The 25,858-nt window shown below is 39.1% G+C and overlaps 1 protein-coding gene across 9 annotated transcripts in view; it reads left to right on the top strand.

The window, feature by feature from the left end:
* The window catches only part of EXOC1 (exocyst complex component 1), a 290,111-nt gene that overhangs the window by 183,079 nt on the left and 81,174 nt on the right, over positions 1–25,858 (top strand). For all 9 annotated transcript variants that reach the window (XM_053703947.1, XM_053703952.1, XM_053703946.1 and 6 more), the window contains 2 exons: positions 1,347–1,575; positions 2,821–3,004. In XM_053703947.1, the coding sequence (XP_053559922.1) occupies positions 1,347–1,575; positions 2,821–3,004 (413 nt within the window). The remainder of the gene's footprint in view (positions 1–1,346; positions 1,576–2,820; positions 3,005–25,858) is intronic.

The following is a 25,858-nucleotide window of genomic DNA, read 5'->3' as shown; positions in this document are numbered from 1 at the left end:
CGCAGATATCTACCTGTGAACCACCTCCTCTACCACTTAGTAAGAACTCGTGTATTTGATTTATGAAATCCCCAGGACAAAAGAAGTGAGACCAAGCGAAGATATTCGAATTGTTGGTGTTTGGGGAAGTCTTCTGTTGGATAGGCAGAGGGCGGCACTGCTAGGACATCACCTCTATAAAGATCCGAAACTAGGCCGATCCTTGAGAGACAATTCATCAATGCTTTAATTGAGTGTATTGGGGAGGGGTGCGGCGCAACCATATCATGGGCTCGAAGTTCCCTCCAGCACCTCAAGCAGGTTTTGATAATGCGACTATGGATACCTTTCAGAACATCAGCATGATCTGGGATCCAAATGAGGTCAGCTAATTCAACTCCAGCCGGTAAGGAACTCTGTTCTATTTGGAACCAACGGGAGGTGCAATCCTGAACTCCCCAAGCTGTAATATGCGAAAGCATGGCTGCTTTGTAGTAATAAGTGATGTTGGGTGCAGAGATGCCCCCACATCTTTTAGACTTTTGTATTTGAGCTAGAGACAGCCTCGCATGACGGTCTTTCCAAATATATTTGGTGGAAACAGACTGAAAATGATTAAGGAGATAAGCAGGGACCGCAACAGGAAGACACCTACAAAGGTAAGTCAGTCTCGGGAGCAGCAGCATTTTCAGGGCCGCAACCCTACCCGTCCAAGACACTTCCGCGACTTTCCAGCCAGTGATGATCTGTCGGAAGTCCCTAAGAAGGGACCCATAATTTGTAGCCACAATGTTTTTGGGGTCATGGGTAAGTATTATGCCTAGATGTTTTAGTCCCTCTGTGGACCATTTAAACGGGTATAAACGCACTTTCAATAGCAATTGTTAGCTTTTACTCTAGTATTTTTGCACCCCATCATCTTCACAAAGCTTTAGGGAATCTAAGCCTATGGGGCCTATCTATCAAACTCTGAATCAGCTTGAGGGCCCGTGTTTCTGGCGGTTTAAAGACTGCTGCTCCATAACCCTGTCCGCCTGCTCTCAGCAGGCGGACAGACATCGCCGGAATTCAACCCGATCGAGTACGATCAGGTTGATTGACACCCCTCTGCTGATTGGCCGCAAGTCTGCAGGGAGCGGCATTGCACCAGCAGCTCACAAGAGCTGCTGGTGCAATGCTGAATACGGAGAGCGTATTGCTCTCCGCATTCAGCAAGGTATGTCAGACCTGATCCGCACTGTCGGATCAGGTCCGACATACCTTTAATAAATATCCCTCAATGTCTTTGAAACCTTAAAACATTCTCATGTTTTTCTGAGTCCTTTGACGTCTAGATCCTCTGATTTATACATAATTATTGTTTTTAGGAAAGATATGATCCGGCAGATGATGACCCAGATATTTCGCTGCATTGAGCCAGAACTGAACAATCTTATAGCCCTGGGAGACAAGATTGACAGCTTTAACTCCCTGTATATGCTGGTCAAGATGAGTCACCATGTGTGGACTGCAGAAAACGTGGACTCTGCATCCTTCCTCAGCACTACGTTAGGAAATGTCCTTGTCACTGTCAAACGAAACTTTGATAAATGCATAGTAAGTGTTCAACAGCTTGTGGTTTGTGTGGCAGCCCTGACACATGTTTGCAAGAAATCTATTATTAGGTTTTTGTGAGCTGTAAAAGAAAATGTCACTAGAATAAAATAACAACTGCCATATTGACCAAAATGGAAAGCAAAATGTTTCCTAAAGGTTATAATGTTTGGAAGGCCAATTCATTTTTAAAATTTTATTTTGGTAAAATACAGACACTTAATATTTTTAACTTCCAACAGATCTGCAAAACAGAACAAATAGAGCGCAACAGACGATCTAAGTGTAGATGTATAATGTTACAGTTTATTTAAAAAAAAATAATAAAAGATATACACTCACAAAGGTAACCTCAAACATATGAGGTATGTGTCAGCAATGGTTAAAAGTTTGTCCCCTTAGAGCCGTATGTCCATAGTACCCCTTTGCTTCCTCTAGCATCCACTTTTGTGAGTTCTAGGTTAAATAGGAGTATCCTATCCGTAAAGACCCCCAACACTTGTGGCACCTCAGGTACAAATCAACCGGCCCCACAGGATAAAAGACGTAGTCTTAAAATAGCGGAGACTGTGCAGCTCAGGTAGGGGTCGCTCTGTAAAAGCCGGCTTTATATCCGCTTAATACTCAGAGGCTTGGCTGTGGATTGTAATTCAGCGGCAGTGACACAAATTTAAGGGACTTTAAAGTCAAATTTAAACCTTTCGTGAATCACACAGAGCATGCAATTTTAAAAGGATTTTCATTTAAAAGGCTTTTTCATTTTACTTTTGTTATCAAAGTTACTTGGTTACACACACATGCATTTTGTCACTGACTCACCATATGTGTTCGCTGCTATGAAGCTGACTTCAACTTTGCCGGGTTTATACACATAGTTATGTACAAGCAATAGTGCAATAATGAAATCCTTTACCACATGAAAGCATTTTTTACACTATAAGTACATACTTGGTGTGCACACATGCACAGGAAAAACAAAAAGTGTTGTGAAAAATGTTTAGTTTTCCAGATTTTCATAAATTCCTTCCTGTTGATCCTGCTTCATTTTAGCTTTATTTTTTGTTTGTATTATATATTTGTCTTTCTGGCATTTGAGTTTGTTGTGGTACGTCTTACAGCTCTTTTTGTACTGTGCCAGGCACACACATCTACATCTAGTTAGAAAAATGATACAATCTATCATTTCCAATCAATGTGCTTAATGATTTACGTATTTTATTCTAATGCATATCTATTTTTACTCTGTAGATTAGCCAAATCAAGCAGATGGAAGAAGTAAAAATTTCAAAGAAAAGTAAAGTGGGCATCCTCCCATTTGTGTCAGGATTTGAGGAGTTTGCTGAACTTGCAGAATCCATATTTCGTATTGCAGAGAGACGGGGAGATCTTGATAAAGCTTACACCAAACTTATCAAAGCAGTGTTTATCAATGGTGAGTTTAAAAAAGAATTCCTACGTGTTATTAAAGAGATATGAAACCTAATATTTTTCTTTCATGATTCAGATAGAGCAAGTGATTTTTAAACAACTTTCTGATTTACTATGTTTCTTCGTTCACTAGTTATCTTTTGTTGAAAAGCATGGACATAAGCTCGGAAGCTTGCCCATTTCTGTAGCCCTATATGGCAGCAGTTTTGTGAGAATGTTATCAATTTGCAAAAGCACTAGATGAAGTGATAGATCCTGTGAAGAACAGAAACAGAGAGGCACCAAATAGGACAATAACGTCTGAAGAGCATTGTGCTGTGTTGCTGCTCTTCAGACGTTATTGTCCTATTTGGCGCCTCTCTGTTTCTGTTCTTCACAGGATCTATCACTTCGTCTGTCTCTGACGGGAGTGCTGCCGTCATCAGGGAAATCTCATTGGCCTGTATCCAGCGCACCTCTCTGGGGCTTTCTTGGCTCCGGTTGTTTCCTGAAAAGCACTACATGGTAGCACTATTTCCTGCCATGTTGCACTCCAGACACCGACCTAGGTATCGCTTCAACAATGAATATCATGCAAATTAAGCAAATTTGATAATAGAAGTAAATTGGAAACTTGTTTAAAATTGTATGCTCTGTCTGAAATACAAAAGAAAATGTTTAATGTTTTTATCCGTTTAACAATATGTAAGGTGTATTATAACATATGTATTGATTTGTGACAACACATAAGTATCCTGAAGCTGGTGTGCAAAGAAAAGCTAAACCTTTTACTGTGATTCAGAGCCGATGACTGCCTCCAATTCTCCCTGACCATTTGCACAACTTTTCTTCCAAATGGTGGAGCAAATCTTTACAGGGATATATATTTTTCTGTTTTTTTATTTTTTATATTAAGGTTCAGATTTCTGTACACCAGACAGGGAAACCCTTTGACTCCAGGTTCAGTCTAACCACTGAGGCACTTTAGATGAATTTCTTGCCACTATTCAAATAATAATAATACTTACGTGTATTTTTCTAATGCTTGCAAGTATATGCAGTACATGATTATAACACTATAAATACACATTTATATCTCAAGAACTCCTGTTTTACTTCTCACTCTTGTTCACTTTGAAAACTGGCAGTTAGAGGTCTGCTGGAATAATACATCATTTTAATTGTTCTGTCAATATTCCCGTCACGATATTGACATTGCTTTTGATGTTGCACATAAATGTTTCACATCTGTTTTGCATTGTGTTTGACACATTGATGTTGCAAGTCAGTAATGTGCAGATATATACTGTGTGTATATATATATATATATCATATTTTTTTTACTTTTTTATATATTTTCTGTTCAGTAGTCTTCCATTTCTGATATGATGGATGATATCACATTTCAGTCCTTTACAGCATTTTCTTTTTCGCTTTGTGTGTCTATATATTTGTGGAACAATGTGTTTATAACATATTTATTACAATCATAGTAAGAGCTACATGTACTGAGCTTGTGTTTGGAGCTAATGTGATCTATGTCCAGCCGGCTTCTGAAAAAAAACAACAACTTGCAGCTTTATACTGATATACATTTAGAATGTGAGAAGTCAATATAGCCTCAATTATAACTGACATAAGAGGATAATAACGATAATGATAAAGACATTTCTAATGAGTCCATTTCTTTTCCATATATTATTCAGGTTGTTAAAGACACCTTTCATATGTCTGAGTCAGCTCATTCCACTCCAGCCAAAGCTGGCTAATATGTTTTTACTTTTGAACAAAGACCAGGTTGAGTTGTTTGTATCTCCTGACTCGCTTAATAGTGTTTCAAGCTGAAGTAGAAAGCAGTTCATTTCTAAGGTCGCTTACATATATCCTTTTCCTCAGTAGGTTGTATCCAATATGAAGCCACAGTCTGGCAATATATATATATATATATATATATATATATATGAATCTATAAGAACATTCCTGTTTCATGTTGTATTATTTTATCCCATATGTACTGCATTATTAAAGATTCTGTACTTCAGTACTGGTTAGCTGATTTTGAAAGAGCTATCCTCTTATTTAAATACATCTTGTGCTATTAAAACTATCGCCTAGATTTAGAGTTCTGCGTTAGCCGTCAAAACCAGCGTTAGGGGGTCCTAACGCTGGTTTTGGCCGGCCGCTGGTATTTAGAGTCTTGTAGGTAAGGGTCTAACGCTCACTTTCCAGCCGTGACTTTTCCATACCGCAGATCCCCTTACGTCAATTGCGTATCCTATCTTTTCAATGGGATCTTTCTAACGCTGGTATTTAGAGTCTTGGCTGAAGTGAGCGTTAGAACTCCAACGACAAGACTCCAGCCACAGAAAAAAGTCAGGAGTTAAGAGCTTTCTGGGCTAATGCCGGTTCATAAAGCTCTTAACTACTGTGCTCTAAAGTACACTAACACCCATAAACTACCTATGTACCCCTAAACCGAGGCCCCCCCACATTGCCACCACTCTATTACATTTTTTTAACCCCTAATCTGCCGACCGCACACCGCCGCAATCTACATTATCCCTATGTACCCCTAATCTGCTGCCCCTAACATCGCCGACACCTACATAATATTTATTAACCCCTAATCTGCCCCCCCCCCCAACATCGCCGCTACCTACCTACACTTTTTAACCCCTAATCTGCCGACCGGACCTCGCCGCTACTATAATAAATGTATTAACACCTACAGCTAAGTCTAACCCTAACACTAACACCCCCCTAAGTTAAATATAATTTTTATCTAACGAAATAAATTAACTCTTATTAAATAAATGAATCCTATTTAAAGCTAAATACTTACCTGTAAAATAAACCCTAATATAGCTACAATATAACGAATAATTATATTGTAGCTCTTTTAGTATTTATATTTATTTTACAGGCAACTTTGTATTTATTTTAACCAGGTACAATAGCTATTAAATAGTTAATAACTATTTAATAGCTACCTAGTTAAAATAATTACAAAATTACCTGTAAAATAAATCCTAACCTAAGTTACAATTAAACCTAACACTACACTATCAATAAATTAATTAAACTACCTACAATTATCTACAATTAAATCATCTAAACTAAATTACAAAAAATAAAAAAAGATTACAAGAATTTTAAACTAATTACACCTACTCTAAGCCCCCTAAAAAAATAACAAAGCCCCCCAAAATAAAAAAATGCCCTACCCTATTCTAAAATAAAAATTTAACAGCTCTTTTACCTTACCAGCCCTTAAAAGAGCCTTTTGCGGGGCATGCCCCAAAGAAAACAGCTCTTTTGCATTTAAATAAAAATACACTAAGCCCCTGAAGATCTTCCTACCTTATCTTCACCACGCCGGGTATCACCGATCCGTCCAGAAGAGGGTCCGAAGTCTTCATCCTATACGGCATGAAGAGGGCATCCAGACTGGTAGACATCTTCATCCAGGCGGCATCTTCTATCTTCTTCCATCCGAGCTCAATCTGAATTGGCTGATTGGATCAGCCAATCGGATTGAACTTGAACCTGATTGGCTGATTCAATCAGCCAATCAGATTTTTCCTACCTTAATTCCGATTGGCTGATAGAATCCTATCAGCCAATCGGAATTCGAGGGACGCCATCTTGGATGACGTCACTTAAAGGAACCTTCATTCGTCGGGAGTCGCCGGAAGAAGAGGATGGATCCGCGTCGGCTGCTTCAAGATGGTCCCGCTCCGCGGGGGGCTTTATTTTTTTAGGGGGCTTAGAGTAGGTGTAATTAGTTTAAATTTCTTGTAATCTTTTTTTTATTTTTTGTAATTTAGTTTAGTTGATTTAATTGTAGATAATTGTAGGTAGTTTATTTAACTAATTTATTGATAGTGTAGTGTTAGGTTTAATTGTAACTTAGGTTAGGATTTATTTTACAGGTAATTTTGTAATTATTTTAACTAGGTAGCTATTAAATAGTTAATAACTATTTAATAGCTATTGTACCTAGTTAAAATAAATACAAAGTTGCCTGTAAAATAAATATAAATCCTAAAATAGCTACAATATAATTATTCGTTATATTGTAGCTATATTAGGGTTTATTTTACAGGTAAGTATTTAGCTTTAAATAGGATTAATTTATTTAATAAGATTTATTTTATTTCGTTAGATTTAAATTATATTTAACTTAGGGGGGGGGTGTTAGGGTTAGGGTTAGACTTAGCTTTAGGGGTTAATACATTTATTAGCGTAGTGGCGAGGTCCGGTCGGCAGATTAGGGGTTAATACTTGAAGTTAGGTGTCGACGATGTTAGGGAGGGCAGATTAGGGGTTAATACTATTTATTATAGGGTTTTTGAGTCGGGAGTGAGGCGGATTAGGGGTTAATACATTTCTTATAGTAGCGGTGAGGTCCGGTCGGCAGATTAGGGGTTAATAAGTGTAGGTAGGTAGCGGCGACGTTGGGGGGGGCGGATTAGGGGGTAATAAATATAATATAGGGGTCGGCGGTGTTAGGGGCAGCAGATTAGGGGTACATAGGGATAACATAGGTTGCGGCGGTGTACGGAGTGGCAGATTAGGGGTTAAAAATAATATGCAGGGGTCAGCGATAGCGGGGGCGGCAGATTAGGGGTTAATAAGTGTAAGGTTAGGGGTGTTTAGACTCGGGGTACATGTTAGGGTGTTAGGTGCAGACTTAGAAAGTGTTTCCCCATAGGAAACAATGGGGCTGCGTTAGGAGCTGAACGCTGCTTTTTTGCAGGTGTTTTTTTCCAGCTCAAACTGCCCCATTGTTTCCTATGGGGGAATCGTGCACAAGCACGTTTTTGAAGCTGGCCGCGTCCGTAAGCAACGCTGGTATTGAGAGTTGCAGTGGCGGTAAATTATGCTCTACGCTCCCTTTTTGGAGCCTAACGCAGCCCTTCAGAGAACTCTAAATACCATCGTTGTTTAAAAGGTGCGGGGGGAAAAAAACACGCGGAACTAACGCACCCCTTCTAACGCAAAACTCTAAATCTAGGCGTATGATTCTTATATTTTATTTTCTAGCTGAAGCAACAGTGGACCTTTATTAGTCTAAATGTGAAAGAAATGGTGGCAGCTAGTATCAGGAGAGCTCTATAGCTATGCCACTTGGTGGCTGGTGCTGTCTGGAGACAGTGTAGTGCCATATAAGAGGTGGACCCTTGGTCAGTGTTTAAGAATTTGAGAACACCATCTCTAGACCCATGATTCTGGGACCAGTATGATGGTTATTGGTCAGATGCAGCTTAAGACTGCTGATTTGGGTTCATGAGGAATGGAAAAGAAACTGGTGCAAGAAGAAATCAGAGAGGGGCTGAGTAACTGAAGTTAGGTGCTGAGTACAGATAATAGCCAAAGCTAAGACTGAAGGGTAGATCTTGGAATAGGTAGTATGCAAACAGAGGTTGAGCTAATAAGAGCTTCTAGTAAAGTCTGTGCAATACTTGCAAAACTTGAGGTTTAACACCACACACTCTGGAAAGTGGGACTTTAACTTTAAGCAGATTGGATGGTAAACATGCCACACTGGAAGCTGGCTTAATGGACATGAAACACTTTGAGATTGTGATATGAAAAAATGAATAAGTGCAGTCTTGACAAGCCTAACCTTGCTACACATCTGTCTTTAATTTGGCTCAGCAGATGTGATCAGATTATGAACTGCAAATCAATGACTGCTTTGTTAACATAATGACAGTCTACTCCTGTAAATGGGGAAAATACAGAAGAGTTTTGTAAACTGATAACAAACTGGAGGGTAAAGGCAGAGGAACTTTGTAAACAAAACGGATTGGAGGGTAAATACAGAAATGCTTTGTAAACTGAAGACAGACTGGAGGGTAAATGCAGAAATGCTTTGTAAACTGAAGACAGACTGGAGGATAAATACAGAAATTCTTTGTAAACTGAAGACAGACTGGAGGGTAAATACAGAAATGCTTTGTAAACTGAATACAGACTGGAGGGTAAATGCAGAAATGCTTTGTAAACTGAATACAGACTGGAGGGTAAATACAGAAATGCTTTGTAAACTGAATACAGTCTGGAGGGTAAATACAAATGAGCTTTGTAAACTGAAGACAGACTGTAGGGTAAATACAGAAGAGCTTTGTAAACTGAATACAGACTGTAGGGTAAATACAGATGAGCTTTGTAAACTGAAGACAGACTGGAGGGTAAATGCAGAAATGCTTTGTAAACTGCAGACAGACTGGAGGGTAAATACACAGAGGCTTTGCAAAACTGAAGACAGACTGGAGGGTAAAGCAGAGAAAATTTGTAAACTGAAGATAGACTGGAGGGTAAATGCAGAGGAACTTTGTAAGCTGAAGACAGACTGGAGGGGAAATGCTTTGTAAACTGCAGACAGCTTGGAGGGGAAATGCAGAGGAACTTTGTAAACTGAAGACAGACTGGAGGGGAAATACAGAAGAGCTTTGTAAACTGAAGACAGACTGGAGGGCAAATGCAGGAATGCTTTGTAAACTGAAGACAGACTGGAGGGCAAATGCAGAAATGCTTTGTAAACTGAAAACAGACTGGAGGGCAAACGCAGGAATGCTTTGTAAACTGAAGACAGACTGGAGGGTAAATACAGAAATGCTTTGTAAACTGAAGACAGACTGGAGGGCAAATGCAGGAATGCTTTGTAAACTGAAGACAGACTGGAGGGCAAATGCAGAAATGCTTTGTAAACTGAAAACAGACTGGAGGGCAAATGCAGGAATGCTTTGTAAACTGAAGACAGACTGGAGGGCAAATGCAGAAATGCTTTGTAAACTGCAGACAGCTTGGAGGGGAAATGCAGAGGAACTTTGTAAACTGAAGACAGACTGGAGGGTAAATACAGAAGAGCTTTGTAAACTGAAGAGAGACTGGAGGGTAAATACAGAAGAGCTTTGTAAACTGAAAACAGACTGGAGGACAAATGCAGGAATGCTTTGTAAACTGAAGACAGACTGGAGGGCAAATGCAGAAATGCTTTGTAAACTGAAGACAGACTGGAGGGTAAATGCAGAAATGCTTTGTAAACTGAAAACAGACTGGAGGGCAAATGCAGGAATGCTTTGTAAACTGAAGACAGACTAGAGGGTAAACGCAGAGGAACTTGGTAAACTGAAGACAGGCTGGAGGGTAAATGCAGAAATGCTTTGTAAACTGAAGACAGGCTGGAGGGTAAATACAGATGAGCTTGGTAAACTGAAGACAGACTGGAGGGTAAATGCAGAAATGCTTTGTAAACTGCAGACAGACTGGAGGGTAAATACACAGAAGCTTTGCAAACTGAATACAGACTGGAGGGTAAAGCAGTGAAAATTTGTAAACTGAAGACAGACTGGAGGGTAAATGCAGAGGAACTTTGTAAACTGAAGACAAACTGGAGGGGAAATGCTTTGTAAATTGCAGACAGCCTGGAGGGGAAATGCAGATGAACTTTGTAAACTGAAGACAGACTGGAGGGTAAATACAGAAATGCTTTGTAAACTGAAGACAGACTGGAGGGTAAACGCAAAGGAACTTGGTAAACTGAAGACAGACTGGAGGGTAAATACAGAAATGCTTTGTAAACTGAAGACAGACTGGGGGGTGAATACAGAAATGCTTTGTAAACTGAAGACAGACTGGAGGGTAAATACAGAAGAGCTTTGTAAACTGAAGACAGACTAGAGGGTAAACGCAGAGGAACTTAGTAAACTGAAGACAGACTGGAGGGTAAATACAGAAGAGCTTTGTAAACTGAAGACAGACTAAAGGGTAAAAACAGAGCTTTGTAACTTGAGGGTAAATACAGAAATGCTTTGTAAACTGAAGACAGACTGGGGGGTGAATACAGAAATGCTTTGTAAACTGAAGACAGACTGGAGGGTAAATACAGAAGAGCTTTGTAAACTGAAGACAGACTAGAGGGTAAACGCAGAGGAACTTAGTAAACTGAAGACAGACTAGAGGGTAAACGCAGAGGAACTTAGTAAACTGAAGACAGACTGGAGGGTAAATACAGAAGAGCTTTGTAAACTGAAGACAGACTAAAGGGTAAAAACAGAGCTTTGTAAACTGAAGACAGACTAAAGGGTAAAAACAGAGCTTTGTAAATTGAAGACAGACTAGAGGGTAAACACAGAGGAACTTAGTAAACTGAAGACAGGCTGGAGAGTAAATACAGAAATGCTTTGTAAACTGAAGATAGACTGGAGGCTAAATACAGAGGAGCTTTGTAAACCGAAGACAGACTAGAGGGTAAATACAGAAGAGCTTTGTAAACTGAAGACAGACTAGAGGGTAAACGCAGAGGAACTTAGTAAACTGAAGACAGGCTGGAGAGTAAATACAGAAATGCTTTGTAAACTGAAAGACAGACTGGAGTGTAAATACAGAAGAGCTTTGTAAACTGAAGACAGACTAGAGGGTAAACGCAGAGGAACTTAGTAAACTGAAGACAGACTGGAGGGTAAATACAGAAGAGCTTTGTAAACTGAAGACAGACTAAAGGGTAAAAACAGAGCTTTGTAAATTGAAGACAGACTAGAGGGTAAACACAGAGGAACTTAGTAAACTGAAGACAGGCTGGAGAGTAAATACAGAAATGCTTTGTAAACTGAAGACAGACTGAAGGGTAAATACAGAGGAGCTTTGTAAACTGAAGACAGACTAAAGGGTAAAAACAGATTTGTAAACTGAAGACAGACTAAAGGGTAAAAACAGATTTGTAAACTGAAGACAGCCTAAAGGGTAAAAACAGAGATTTGTAAACTGAAGACAGAGTGCAGGGTAAACACAGAGGTAGGAGCAAGACACTCTGAATGTAGGAACACATGCAGGGAAGAAGTAACTGCAGAAGTACTGGAACAAGTGGCACAGAAAACACTAGGCAATGTTTATATGTGTAAGACCTATCCTTGTGCAATGAAATGTTGCAGGAAGTTTCCTTAAAGGGACATAATACTCATATGCTAAATCACTTGAAACTGATGCAGTATAACTGTAAAAAGCTGACAGAAAAATATCACCTAAACATCTCTATGCATCTCTGAGCATCTCACAATTTCCTCAGCTCAGCAGAGTAAGTTCTGTGTAAAAAGTTATACTTGAGCTACTGTCCAGCTGCAGGTATAAAAATTGAAGAAATGAACAGCAGCCAATCAGCATCAGCAGTGCTGAGGTCATGAACTTTTTTTTTTTATTAATATTGAGGTTTTCAAAACGTACAATACATGTTGAGGATTCAATTACAATTATTCTCAAGAGACAGGTTACAATGAGTTAAAAAAACAGAATACATACATAAAAGCATATTACACAATAATCCACGTATCTGGGAAGATGTATAGCTTAACATCAATCATAATAACAATGTATTAGCCTGCCTCCTGCTTATAGACCAATCAAAACATAGATATTACAGTTCACTATTAAACTAAAATAACCATGTGTTAATATCATTAACAGTGCACAAACTCTGTCTACACCAAAGTTCAGGTTAAAGAAGTGATACCTCAGTTTAATATATTTTTAATAGCATATGTTCCCCATATGACAAATATGGTCATTCATGGACCTAGTTTCTCAAATTAGATAATTTAGATGGGTTGGTGGATGAAATGGCCACTTTTGGTCCTTAGTACTTATGTAAATAAACTAGCATCTGATACTTAATAGTGTGTTTTTTGGTTTGTTTTGTTTTTGTTTATAGTAGGTAGCAAACTCTGGTATGATAACCTTGTGGGTCTAGATTGATGGAGAACTTATCACACTCTAGTGATTTTCAACCTTTTTTTTTTGCCAAGGCACATTTTGTTACATTAAAAAAATCCTGCGGCACACCACCATCCCAAAATTTTAAAAAAAATCACACACTGTAGCCTAATACAGTATATGTGTGTATATATATATATATATACTGTATGTATGTATGTATGTATATGTATGTATATATATATATATATATATATATATATATATATATATAAACAATTTAGTAAATTTTATTCAATTAAAATTTATTAGCATGGCAGTCACTAAAAATTTTTGGGCTGAGCAAACCTTCTCGGCAGTGGGTTAGCAGTTTCCCCGGCTAGGGTAGTACTGATAGAGACTCATGCACAACATCAGATGGCTTGAAATAATCTGACCACTGTATTAGACATGATTGTGAATTTGTGACTGTGAGTGAGTGCACAGAGAAAGTTGTTTTATTAACTTACCGGTGATCCTGATTCCGGTCCCCACAGATATAACTCACTCTGATCCACAGTACACAAATTGCTTGCTGCCAACCAGCCACCTGTCGTTCCGCTCTCTGAAGTTCTTCTCCTCCTCACAGTTGCGCAGCCACAGTGCTATGTGCGGAGCACTTGCTCCTCCCCCCTAGCCTGTTCGTTCATCTCCGGTCACGTTCCTCACATGGTGGTGGACTGGTGCAGTAGCGCCAGCAATAGTTGGGAACATGACTGGTCTAGAGCGGAGGGACAGACTGGTCTGGGAGTGTGTGAGGCGATCAATGGCTCATGACTGGGATCTTTGAGATGGTGCCAGTGGTGGGGCCATGATCATAGATGAGACCATGCGTGAGCCAACCAGCTGCCATGTGTGTGTGGGGGGCGGTACTGCACTGCTCAGCGCACAGTCAGTGCACACTAAAGTAATATATTAATAATAAATAATATAATAGTTTAATACAGCCAGGTAGCTTCACAGTGCAGTTATGCACAGCACTTGACTCATAAACATAAACGATAATAAAAGTACTATATACAAATTAGTCTTGATGGTGTGTGAATCGATCGCGGCATGTTCTGCCTTGGGTGAAGGAACCAATTCATGGCGGCACACCTGATGATTTCAGTGGTTGAAAATCACTGCTCTAGAATATAATATACTATGAAACTATAGGCGTATGGAAGATGTGCAACCAGATTAGATATAAAATTATAGTTCTACATGTTAAGGTCTATCCCATCTGTGGATGGTTTCTAAGGCAGAAAAAGTCAGATCAAAGACCCCTATTGCAGCTTCAGTATCTTTAAGAGCTAACGACAGACAATTTAATCTATGTATCTTATCCTAGATAACATTATATATCTATAGTAGCAGTGGAGGAATCATTTCCTGATCATATGAGACACATTAGATATTGTTAAACCACCAGGAAAGTTAGTAATTGCAATATGAGGTTCATGTGCAGAATGAAATTAACGGACTGGTATATCTGTATATACTGCATCATGAGCATACACATTACCTGGAGGGTATATAGAGACGGGTTGAATATGCCTCAGAATAATGATATAAATTGAATACAAGGACCTTAAGTAGGCACAAATATATAATTATGTATGTGTAGACCTTAAAAGGTATATGCACTAATGACATTATTGAACCCCATGTAGGGGAATTAGAGTAGGCTGCGCAGTAGGTTATCATGGCATATGTTAAGACTTTCGATCTTACAAGCATATTTAGTTTGCATGTTAGCTATTTCACGAACATAAAATAAACTATTGCAACATATATTTGATGAAACAGGGTTTTCTTTCATGTAATTAGCAAGAGTCCATGAGCTAGTGACGTATGGGATATACATTCCTACCAGGAGGGGCAAAGTTTCCCAAACCTCAAAATGCCTATAAATACACCCCTCACCACACCCACAAATCAGTTTTACAAACTTTGCCTCCCATGGAGGTGGTGAAGTAAGTTTGTGCTAGATTCTACGTTGATATGCGCTTCGCAGCAGGCTGGAGCCCGGTTTTCCTCTCAGAGTGCAGTGAATGTCAGAGGGATGTGAAGAGAGTATTGCCTATTTGAATTCAATGATCTCCTTCTACGGGGTCTATTTCATAGGTTCTCTGTTATCGGTCGTAGAGATTCATCTCTTACCTCCCTTTTCAGATCGACGATATATATACCATTACCTCTACTGATTCTCGTTTCAGTACTGGTTTGGCTTTCTACTACATGTAGATGAGTGTCCTGGGGTAAGTAAGTCTTATTTTCTGTGACACTCTAAAGCTATGGTGGGGCACTTTTATATAAAGTTCTAAATATATGTGCCTTGATTCAGGATGTTCAATATTCCTTATTTCAGACAGTCAGTTTCATTATTTGGGATAATGCATTTGAATAATAAAAATTTTTCTTACCTTAAATTTGACTTTTTTCCTGTGGGCTGTTAGGCTCGCGGGGGCTGAAAATGCTTCATTTTATTGCGTCATTCTTGGCGCTGACTTTTTTGGCGCTAAAATTTTTTTTAGTCATTTCCGGCGTCATACTTGTCACCGGAAGTTGTTTGTATGTGCGTCATTTTTTTGACGTTTTTTTGCACCAAAGATGTCGGCGTCACCGGATGTGGCGTCATTTTTGGCGCCAAAGCATTTAGGCGCCAAATAATGTGGGCGTCTTTTTTGGCGCTAAAAAATATGGGCGTCTTTATTGTCTCCACATTATTTAAGTCTCATTGTTTATTTGCTTCTGGTTGCTAGAAGCTTGTTCATTGGCATTTTTTCCCATTCCTGAAACTGTCATTTAAGGAATTTGATAATTTTGCTTTATATGTTGTTTTTTCTATTACATATTGCAAGATGTCTCAGATTGACCCTGGATCAGAAGCTACTTCTGGAAATTTGCTGCCTGATGCTGGATCTACCAAAGTTAAGTGCATTTGTTGTAAACTTGTGGTAACCGTCCCTCCGGCTGTTGTTTGTGATGAATGTCATGATAAACTTGCTAATGCAAATAATATTTCCTTTAGTAATGTTCCATTACCTGTTGCTGTTCCATCAACATCTAATACTCAGGGTGTTCCTGTTAACATAAGAGATTTTGTTTCTAAATCTATTAGGAAGGCTATGTCTGTTATTCCCCCTTCCAGTAAATGTAAAAAGTCTTTTAAAACTTCTCATTTATCAGATGAATTTTTAAACAAACATCATCATTCTGATTCTGTTTCTGATGATGATTTCTCTGGTTCAGAGGATTCTGTTTCAGAAATTGACACTGATAAATCTTCATATTTATTTAAAATGGAATTTATTCGTTCTTTACTTAAAGAAGTCTTAATTGCATTAGAAATAGAGGAATCTGGTCCTCTTGATACTAAATCTAAACGTTTAAATACGGTTTTTAAACCTCCTGTAGTTATTCCGGAAGTTTTTCCCGTCCCTGATGCTATTTCTGAAGTTATTTCCAGGGAATGGAATAATCTGGGTAATTCTTTTACTCCTTCTAAAAGGTTTAAAAAGTTGTATCCTGTGCCATCTGACAGATTAGAGTTTTGGGACAAAATCCCTAAAGTTGATGGGGCTATCTCTACTCTTGCTAAACGTACTACTATTCCTACGGCAGATAGTACTTCTTTTAAGGATCCTTTAGATAGGAAAATTGAATCTTTTCTAAGGAAAGCTTATTTATGTTCAGGCAATCTTCTTAGACCTGCTATATCTTTGGCGGATGTTGCTGCAGCTTCAACTTTCTGGTTGGAGGCTTTAGCTCAACAAGTAACAGATCATAATTCTCATAGCATTGTTAATCTTCTTCAACATGCTAATAACTTTATTTGTGATGCCATCTTTGATATCATTAGGGTTGATATCGGGTATATGTATTTAGCTATTTTAGCTAGAAGAGCCTTATGGCTTAAAACTTGGAATGCTGATATGTCTTCTAAGTCAACTTTGCTTTCCCTTTCTTTCCAATGTAATAAATTGTTTGGTTCACAGTTGGATTCTATTATTTCAACTGTTACTGGGGGGAAAGGAACTTTTTTACCACAGGATAAAAAATCTAAAGGTAAATATAGGGCTGCTAATCGTTTTCGTTCCTTTCATCAGAATAAGGAACAAAAGCCTGATCCTTCCTCTACAGGAACAGTTTCTGTTTGGAAACCATCTCCAGTCTGGAATAAATCCAAGCCTTTTAGAAAGCCAAAGCCAGCTCCCAAGTCCACATGAAGGTGCGGCCCTCATTCCAGCCCAGCTGGTAGGGGGCAGATTACGATTTTTCAAAGAAATTTGGATCAATTCGATTCACAGTCTTTGGATTCAGAACATTGTTTCACAAGGGTACAGAATAGGTTTCAAGATAAGGCCTCCTGCAAGAAGATTTTTTTCTTTCTCGCGTTCCAATAAATCCAGTGAAGGCTCAAGCGTTTCTGAAATGTGTTTCAGATCTAGAGTTGGCTGGAGTAATTGTACCAGTTCCAGTTCTGGAGCAAGGTCTGGGGTTTTACTCAAATCTATTCATTGTACCAAAGAAGGAGAATTCCTTCAGACCAGTTCTGGATTTAAAAATATTGAATCGTTATGTAAGAATACCAACATTCAAAATGGTAACTATAAGGACTATTCTGCCTTTTGTTCAGCAAGGGCATTATATGTCCACAATAGATTTACAGGATGCATATCTGCACGTTCCGATTCATCCAGATCATTTTCAGTTTCTGAGATTCTCTTTTCTAGACAAGCATTACCAGTTTGTGGCTCTGCCGTTCGGCCTAGCAACAGCTCCAAGGATTTTTACAAAGGTTCTCGGTGCCCTGCTATCTGTAATCAGAGAACAGGTTATTGTGGTATTTCCTTATTTGGACGATATCTTGGTACTTGCTCAGTCTTCACATTTAGCAGAATCTCATACGAATCGACTGTATCGTTTCTTCAAGAACATGGTTGGAGGATCAATTTACCAAAGAGTTCATTGATTCCTCAGACAAGGGTAACCTTTTTAGGTTTCCAGATAGATTCAGTGTCCATGACTCTGTCTTTGACGGACAAAAGACGTCTGAAATTGGTTTCAGCTTGTCGAAACCTTCAGTCTCAATCATTCCCTTCGGTAGCCTTATGCATGGAAATTCTAGGTCTTATGACTGCTGCATCGGACGCGATCCCCTTTGCTCGTTTTCACATGCGACCTCTTCAGCTTTGTATGCTGAACCAGAGGTGCAGGGATTACACAAAGATATCACAATTAATATCTTTAAAACCGATTGTACGACACTCTCTGACGTGGTGGACAGACCATCATCGTTTAGTTCAGGGGGCTTCTTTTGTTCTTCTGACCTGGACTGTGATCTCAACAGATGCAAGTCTGACAGGTTGGGGAGCTGTATGGGGGTCTCTGACAGCGCAGGGGGTTTGGGAATCTCAGGAGGCGACATTACCAATCAACATTTTGGAACTCTGTGCGATTTTCAGAGCTCTTCAGTCGTGGCCGCTTCTAAAGAGAGAGTCGTTCATTTGTTTTCAAACAGACAATGTCACAACCGTGGCATATGTCAATCATCAAGGAGGGACTCACAGTCCTCTGGCTATGAAAGAAGTATCTCGAATACTTGCATGGGCGGAATCCAGCTCCTGTCTAATTTCTGCGGTTCACATCCCAGGTATAGACAATTAGGAAGCGGATTATCTCAGTCGCCAGACTTTACATCCGGGCGAATGGTCTCTTCACCGAGAGGTATTTCTTCAGATTGTTCAAATGTGGGGACTTCCAGAAATAGATCTGATGGCTTCTCATCTAAACAAGAAGCTTCCCAGGTATCTGTCCAGATCCAGGGATCCTCAGGCGGAAGCAGTGGATGCATTGTCACTTCCTTGGAAGTATCATCCTGCCTATATCTTTCCGCCTCTAGTTCTTCTTCCAAGAGTGATTTCAAAGATTCTAAAGGAGCGTTCGTTTGTTCTGCTGGTGGCTCCAGCATGGCCTCACAGGTTTTGGTATGCGGATCTTGTTCGGATGGCTACTTGCCAACCGTGGACTCTTCCGTTAAGACCAGACCTTCTATCGCAAGGTCCTTTTTTCCATCAGGATCTCAAATCATTAAATTTGAAGGTTTGGAGATTGAACGCTTGATTCTCAGTCATAGAGGTTTCTCTGACTCCGTAATTAATACTATGTTACAGGCTCGTAAATCTGTGTCTAGGAAGATATATTATCAAGTCTGGAAGACTTACATTTCTTGGTGTTCTTCTCATCATTTTTATTGGCATTCTTTTAGAATTCCTAGAATTTTACAGTTTCTTCAGGATGGTCTGGATAAAGGTTTGTCTGCAAGTTCCTTGAAAGGATAAATTTCTGCTCTTTCTGTGTTGTTTCACAGAAAGATTGCTAATCTTCCTGATATTCATTGTTTTGTACAGGCTTTGGTTCGTATAAAACCTGTCATTAAGTCAATTTCTCCTCCTTGGAGTTTGAATTTGGTTTTGGGGGCTCTTCAAGCTCCTCCGTTTGAACCTATGCATTCGCTGGATATTAAATTACTTTCTTGGAAAGTTTTGTTTCTTTTGGCCATCTCTTCTGCTAGAAGAGTTTCTGAATTATCTGCTCTTTCTTGTGAGTCTCCTTTTCTGATTTTTCATCAGGATAAGGCGGTATTGCGAACTTTATTTAAATTTTTACCTAAGGTTGTGAATTCTAACAACATTAGTATAGAAATTGTGGTTCCTTCATTATGTCCTAATCCTAAGAATTCTAAGGAAAGATCGTTGCATTCTTTGGATGTAGTCAGAGCTTTGAAATATGTTGAAGCTACTAAAGATTTCTGAAAGACTTCTAGTCTATTTGTTATCTTTTCCGGTTCCAGGAAAGGCCAGAAGGCTTCTGCCATTTCTTTGGCATCTTGGTTAAAGTCTTTGATTCATCATGCTTATGTTGAGTCGGGTAAAACTCTACCTCAAAGGATTACAGCTCATTCTACTAGGTCAGTTTCTACTTCCTGGGCGTTTAGGAATGAAGCTTCGGTTGATCAGATTTGCAAAGCAGCAACTTGGTCTTCTTTGCATACTTTTACTAAATTCTACCATTTTGATGTGTTTTCTTCTTCTGAAGCAGTTTTTGGTAGAAAAGTACTTCAGGCAGCTGTTTCAGTGTGATTCTTCTGCTTTTATTTTCATTATAAGATGAAAACTTTATTTTGGGGTGTGGATGGTTTTTCAGCGGAATTGGCTGTCTTTATTTTTATCCCTCCCTCTCTAGTGACTCTTGCGTGGAAGTTCCACATCTTGGGTATTCATTATCCCATACGTCACTAGCTCATGGACTCTTGCTAATTACATGAAAGAAAACATAATTTATGTAAGAACTTACCTGATAAATTAATTTCTTTCATATTAGCAAGAGTCCATGAGGCCCACCCTTTTTTATGGTGGTTATGATTTTTTTGTATAAAGCACAATTATTCCAATTCCTTATTTTTTATGCTTTCGCACTTTTTTCTTATCACCCCACTTCTTGGCTATTCGTTAAACTGATTTGTGGGTGTGGTGAGGGGTGTATTTGTAGGCATTTTGAGGTTTGGGAAACTTTGCCCCTCCTGGTAGGAATGTATATCCCATACGTCACTAGCTCATGGACTCTTGCTAATATGAAAGAAATGAATTTATCAGGTAAGTTCTTACATAAATTATGTTTTTTTGTTGCGGCAAACCTTAAACAGAAAGATAAAGGATAACTCTAAATGGTGCTGTAGGTAATAAGAGGTATAAGCATATAAAGCTAGACTAATATATCAAGAAAACAACCTTCATAGAGTCTTGTGTCTGTAGTGTAAAACACAAAGCTTAAAGGGACACTAAACCCAGAAAAAAACGTATCTTTAATCGAAATATCGATATATTTTAAAAAATTATCTAATTAGCATTGTTTGGCAAAGTATTACCGTTTATTAGTAATCCGATATAGAAAATAGATTAATTTCCAAACCTACCGACGGCTATTATTTTCCATCCACAAATCCTGAACAATACCCCAGGTTATCAAAATGGTGATTTTTTTTTTTACGCTATGCGCTTGCGCGATATCCAGGCATGTCATACTCAACGTCACTCACAGCAAATGTGGTATCAGGGATATGATATGCACAATCGCGAGACACGTCACTCACAGCAAGTGTGGTAACGGATACGCGCATGTACGAGACAACGAATTGCAATGCGCATGCACCTGGTGACGACATTGTCACATAATGATATGCACGAAATAGGAATACGATTGGAAATTGAGTTTGGTCGGGCACGGCCCATATTATAGGGTTGGCTATAATGATGTCATCTACGAAAAATATTATTTAATTATACAGTTTCTATAGATCGTTGGACTGTAAAATTAGGTAAGTGATGCAATATACACGTTATTGATTGGAAATTGATATTCAGGTTGCGGCCAAAAACTGAAAGCTTAGGAATCCTTTAATTTTATCTTAGTTGTGGCACACTAAGAGCGTATATATAAATACATATACACCGTTAAGGCTTTTATTCAGCCTACACCTAACCTACAGGCTAAATGGCTCTCATTAGCTGCAATCCGGATGATGGATCTCATAGTTGTAAGCCACAAGGGCCTTACCCAAGTTTTGAACTGCGTAAAGTGTGTCGACTTATGTGAGGAAAGATTTGATCCCAATGTCCATCCGCCTCCCGAGGCCTTTGCCCCAGCAGGTGAGTTAAGGAGCTGAGTTTGCTTCAGCATGACTACTAGATTTGTGGATGTATTAGCTGGGCTGTATGTTCTGCTTGTATCCGTTTCACCTGTCAGAGTCCAGTTACCATTTAGCACCATGTGGTCAGCGCCATCTCTTTTATCAGCCCTATCGACCATTTCCTCACATGTAAAGGTGGCGTACTTTGATATATCGATCCGCTCAGACAGATGCAAGTCTCCTGATCTTTGTATTTGCATGCCGTTTGAGAGGGCAGGAAGCCATCACTGGGGCCCCAAGGCGCCGCAACCTCCCTCTGTCACCTGAGCAGGGACTATTTGTAGGCAATCATCGGCGTTGTCAACCACAGGTAGAGTAAATGCAGTTCGCAACTGTTCTATCAATTCGGCTTGAAAACTATCTAAGAGGCTACTGAGCTCAGCCACAAGACAAACCGCCGACTTCATGCTGGTACAGTTGATCACTCGTATATGCCTCGGGATATTATGGGCAACAGTGAAGTATCTGGGTGGTGTTAAAGTTAGTGCATGTCTCACTCTTTAATAGAGCTGCTACCAACATATATTTGTGTTCATGGGTGGAGAAGACAGCATTACATACTGTTATACCCGGGGTCAACGGGGGGTTAGATGAAGACCATGCCCAAATCTAGGCCACCACTGTGTACTTTATTGATTCCGGTACTTCAGAGATGAAGTTGGCTTCGCAATCCAGATCAATTTTCTCAGCAATGTTCGCAGGTTCAGAATATAGCACGCATGATCATGGATGGAACCATATTAGACCGATATGCAGTAGATGTATAAGCCCAACTCTTCATCTTCTAAAATAAGCGACCAACATGGCCGCCGCCCGGAAGCGTCCCCTGTCATGAACTCTTTTACTGTGATCTCATGAGATTTCACTTAACTCTCATGAGATTTCATAGTAAACTTCCTTAAACTGAATAGGGGAATAACATGAGTGTGCACAAAGCTCACTCCCTTGCCTATCCCGGGATAGACATACTGATTTGCTGCTTAAAGTCCTTTACAATGGGGTTTGAATACTTAGGACATTTTGAGGTAAAATATCTTTCTTTTTTTACATAGAGATGTTCAGGTGATATTTTCTAGACAGCCTTTTACAGCTATGCTACATCACTTTCAAGTGTTTCAACATTTGGGTATCATGGCCCATTAAATAAACTGAGTTAATTGGTTGAAAATCATGGATCCAGCTGTACTAAGTGAAAGGCAACACCCAAAGTAACTGTTTCACAGTTGCAGTCAGATTCCAAAGCTCAACTCATGCCAAAGCAGAATAAGTCCAAACATAAAATAACAGCAGCATCATAAGTAAAGCATGACAAATGCTGTCTCCATAGCAAATGTTTGTGACTTGCCTTTCTACGCTAATAAATTGCTTGCACATCACCTACATGCTATGCTCCAAATATTCTTTATTTAGAATATTTTGCCTCCATAATTTGAGAAGTCTGAACAACCTTGACTTCAGATCCATGGGTGCTAGATGTATCAAAAAGTCATATCTGATAGAATACAAGGTTTTTCCACAAACAGTTCACTTCATTTGGATCTCTAATACCCACAGATGCTGTACATATATTAGTATTTATATTTTATCGCTTCCACCAACAGATCACTTCATTTGGATCTCTAATACCCACAGATGCTGTACATATATTAGTCTTTATATTTTATAGCTTCCACCAACAGATCACTTCATTTGGATCTCTAATACCCACAGATGCTGTACATATATTAGTCTTTATATTTTATAGCTTCCACCAACAGATCACTTCATTTGGATCTCTAATACCCACAGATGCTGTACATATATTAGTCTTTATATTTTATAGCTTCCACCAACAGATCACTTCATTTGGATCTCTAATACCCACAGATGCTGTACATATATTAGTCTTTATGTTTTATAGCTTCTCAGTGTCCAAACAGTTCAAAAAGTGCCACCCCAGACATGGTTCTACTCCTATTTGTTTATAGTTCACAAGAAAAGAGGCTCATTACAGCCTATGCTAGATCATTGGCTCTGCATCAGCCTATGCAGAAGCCAACTATGACAGGAAAAGTGTACTTTTCAGCATGATTTGCTGGGTCTATGGGTTTTTTTTTGCTACCATTTTCTTAAGCTAGTTTATTTTTGGTGAGTGCTGCCAGGATTAGCCACAATAAATTAAAGTGAAATCTTACTTAATATGATTTCTGGAACTTGGATCATTTACTTAGATATTACTCACAAAGCAGCTGCTCTTTTATATTTACTGCTTTGCTTCTGCCTGTTACCGATAAAGGGAAACATTTCTTTGTGGTTGGTTAGTGTCAATATAGGGAAATTACAGTAAGTATTATAATGGGCTTACAATTGTATTTGTCTCATGATTTAATTCTTCTTGGATTTTAATGTGACTCTATATGTAATAACCGATTATCATCTTTTTTTCATTATATTGCTTCTTTCTTACTAAAGTTCAAGTTTTTCCTTTTGTCAATGAGTCATTGTTTCAGTTTTTGCTCAATATTATATTGATAAATTTTTTCTTTTTTTGAAGTTGTCTACTATGAGCTTGTGACCGTATCTTCATAAAGTCTAGTAGAGAGTTAATAAATTGAGTTGGAGAAACACTTCATGACCTCTCCACAAGCTTAAAACATAGAAACAGAAAATTTGACGGTAGATAAGAACCAAAAAGGCCCAAAAAAGTCTACCCATATTACATGTTACTTTTTTCTTAGGATATCCTTATGCATGTCCCATATTTGCGCTCCACTGTGTAATACCAACGCACAATAACACCTTGCGTTCGCATCGCTGGGAAGCATTGTGCTCATGAGAGCGCGCTTCCATAAGTTCTTATGGGAGTCTCGTTCTAATGCAGACAGAGACCGCATCAGAATTTCAGCGACAACGAAGGGGGTAAGTCGCGCAGAGATAGCAGCAAATATAAATATATTTGTATATGCTGATATACATATATATGTATGTGTTAATATGTGTATATACATATAAATTTACTGGGAACACCCCACTCCCTAGACAGTATTTTGGGGCATATTTATAAAATTAACCAGAGCTCACGGTAGCAATAACCAGCCACTTGTAATGCGGGTGTGCGATAATTTAGCGCTCCTCTTGTAATCTATCTCTCTGTGTTTACCAACTCAATTAGAAGTTTATTCCATGAATCTACCACCCTTTCTGTAAAAAATGCTTCTTCACATTTCTCCTGAATCTGCAACGCTCTAACTTAAGATTGTTTTGGCATTTATTTATTTTGCGGAAAAAGCTTTTAGCTTCCACTTTATTAACCCCTTAGTGACCAGACCACTTTTCCATTTGTTGACCATTTGGGAACAGGGCTATTTTTAAATTTATGTGGTGTTTGTGTTTAGCTCTATTTTTCCTCTTACTCATTTACTGTACCCACACATATTATATACCTTTTTTCTCGCCATTAAATGGACTATCAAAAGATAACAGAATTTATGCTTACCTGATAAATTACTTTCTCCAACGGTGTGTCCGGTCCACGGCGTCATCCTTACTTGTGGGATATTCTCTTCCCCAACAGGAAATGGCAAAGAGTCCCAGCAAAGCTGGTCACATGATCCCTCCTAGGCTCCGCCCACCCCAGTCATTCGACCGATGGACAGGAGGAAATATATATAGGAGAAACCATATGATACCGTGGTGACTGTAGTTAGAGAAAATAATTCATCAGACCTGATTAAAAAACCAGGGCGGGCCGTGGACCGGACACACCGTTGGAGAAAGTAATTTATCAGGTAAGCATAAATTCTGTTTTCTCCAACATTGGTGTGTCCGGTCCACGGCGTCATCCTTACTTGTGGGAACCAATACCAAAGCTTTAGGACACGGATGAAGGGAGGGAGCAAATCAGGTCACCTAAACGGAAGGAACCACAGCTTGCAAAACCTTTCTCCCAAAAATAGCCTCCGAAGAAGCAAAAGTATCAAATTTGTAAAATTTGGCAAAAGTGTGCAGTGAAGACCAAGTCGCTGCCTTACATATCTGGTCAACAGAAGCCTCGTTCTTGAAGGCCCATGTGGAAGCCACAGCCCTAGTGGAGTGAGCTGTGATTCTTTCAGGAGGCTGCCGTCCGGCAGTCTCATAAGCCAATCGGATGATGCTTTTAAGCCAAAAGGAAAGAGAGGTAGAAGTCGCTTTTTGACCTCTCCTTTTACCAGAATAAACAACAAACAAGGAAGATGTTTGTCTGAAATCTTTAGTAGCCTCTAAATAGAACTTTAGAGCACGGACAACGTCCAAATTGTGTAACAAACGTTCCTTCTTTGAAACTGTATTCGGACACAAAGAAGGTACAACTATCTCCTGGTTAATATTTTTGTTAGAAACAACTTTAGGAAGAAAACCAGGCTTAGTACC

The sequence above is a fragment of the Bombina bombina genome, chromosome 2 (assembly GCF_027579735.1).
Source record: "Bombina bombina isolate aBomBom1 chromosome 2, aBomBom1.pri, whole genome shotgun sequence".
Classification (NCBI taxonomy): Eukaryota; Metazoa; Chordata; class Amphibia; order Anura; family Bombinatoridae; genus Bombina; species Bombina bombina.
Note: the sequence above shows the minus strand (reverse complement) of the source record. Positions and strands in the feature narration are given on the sequence as shown.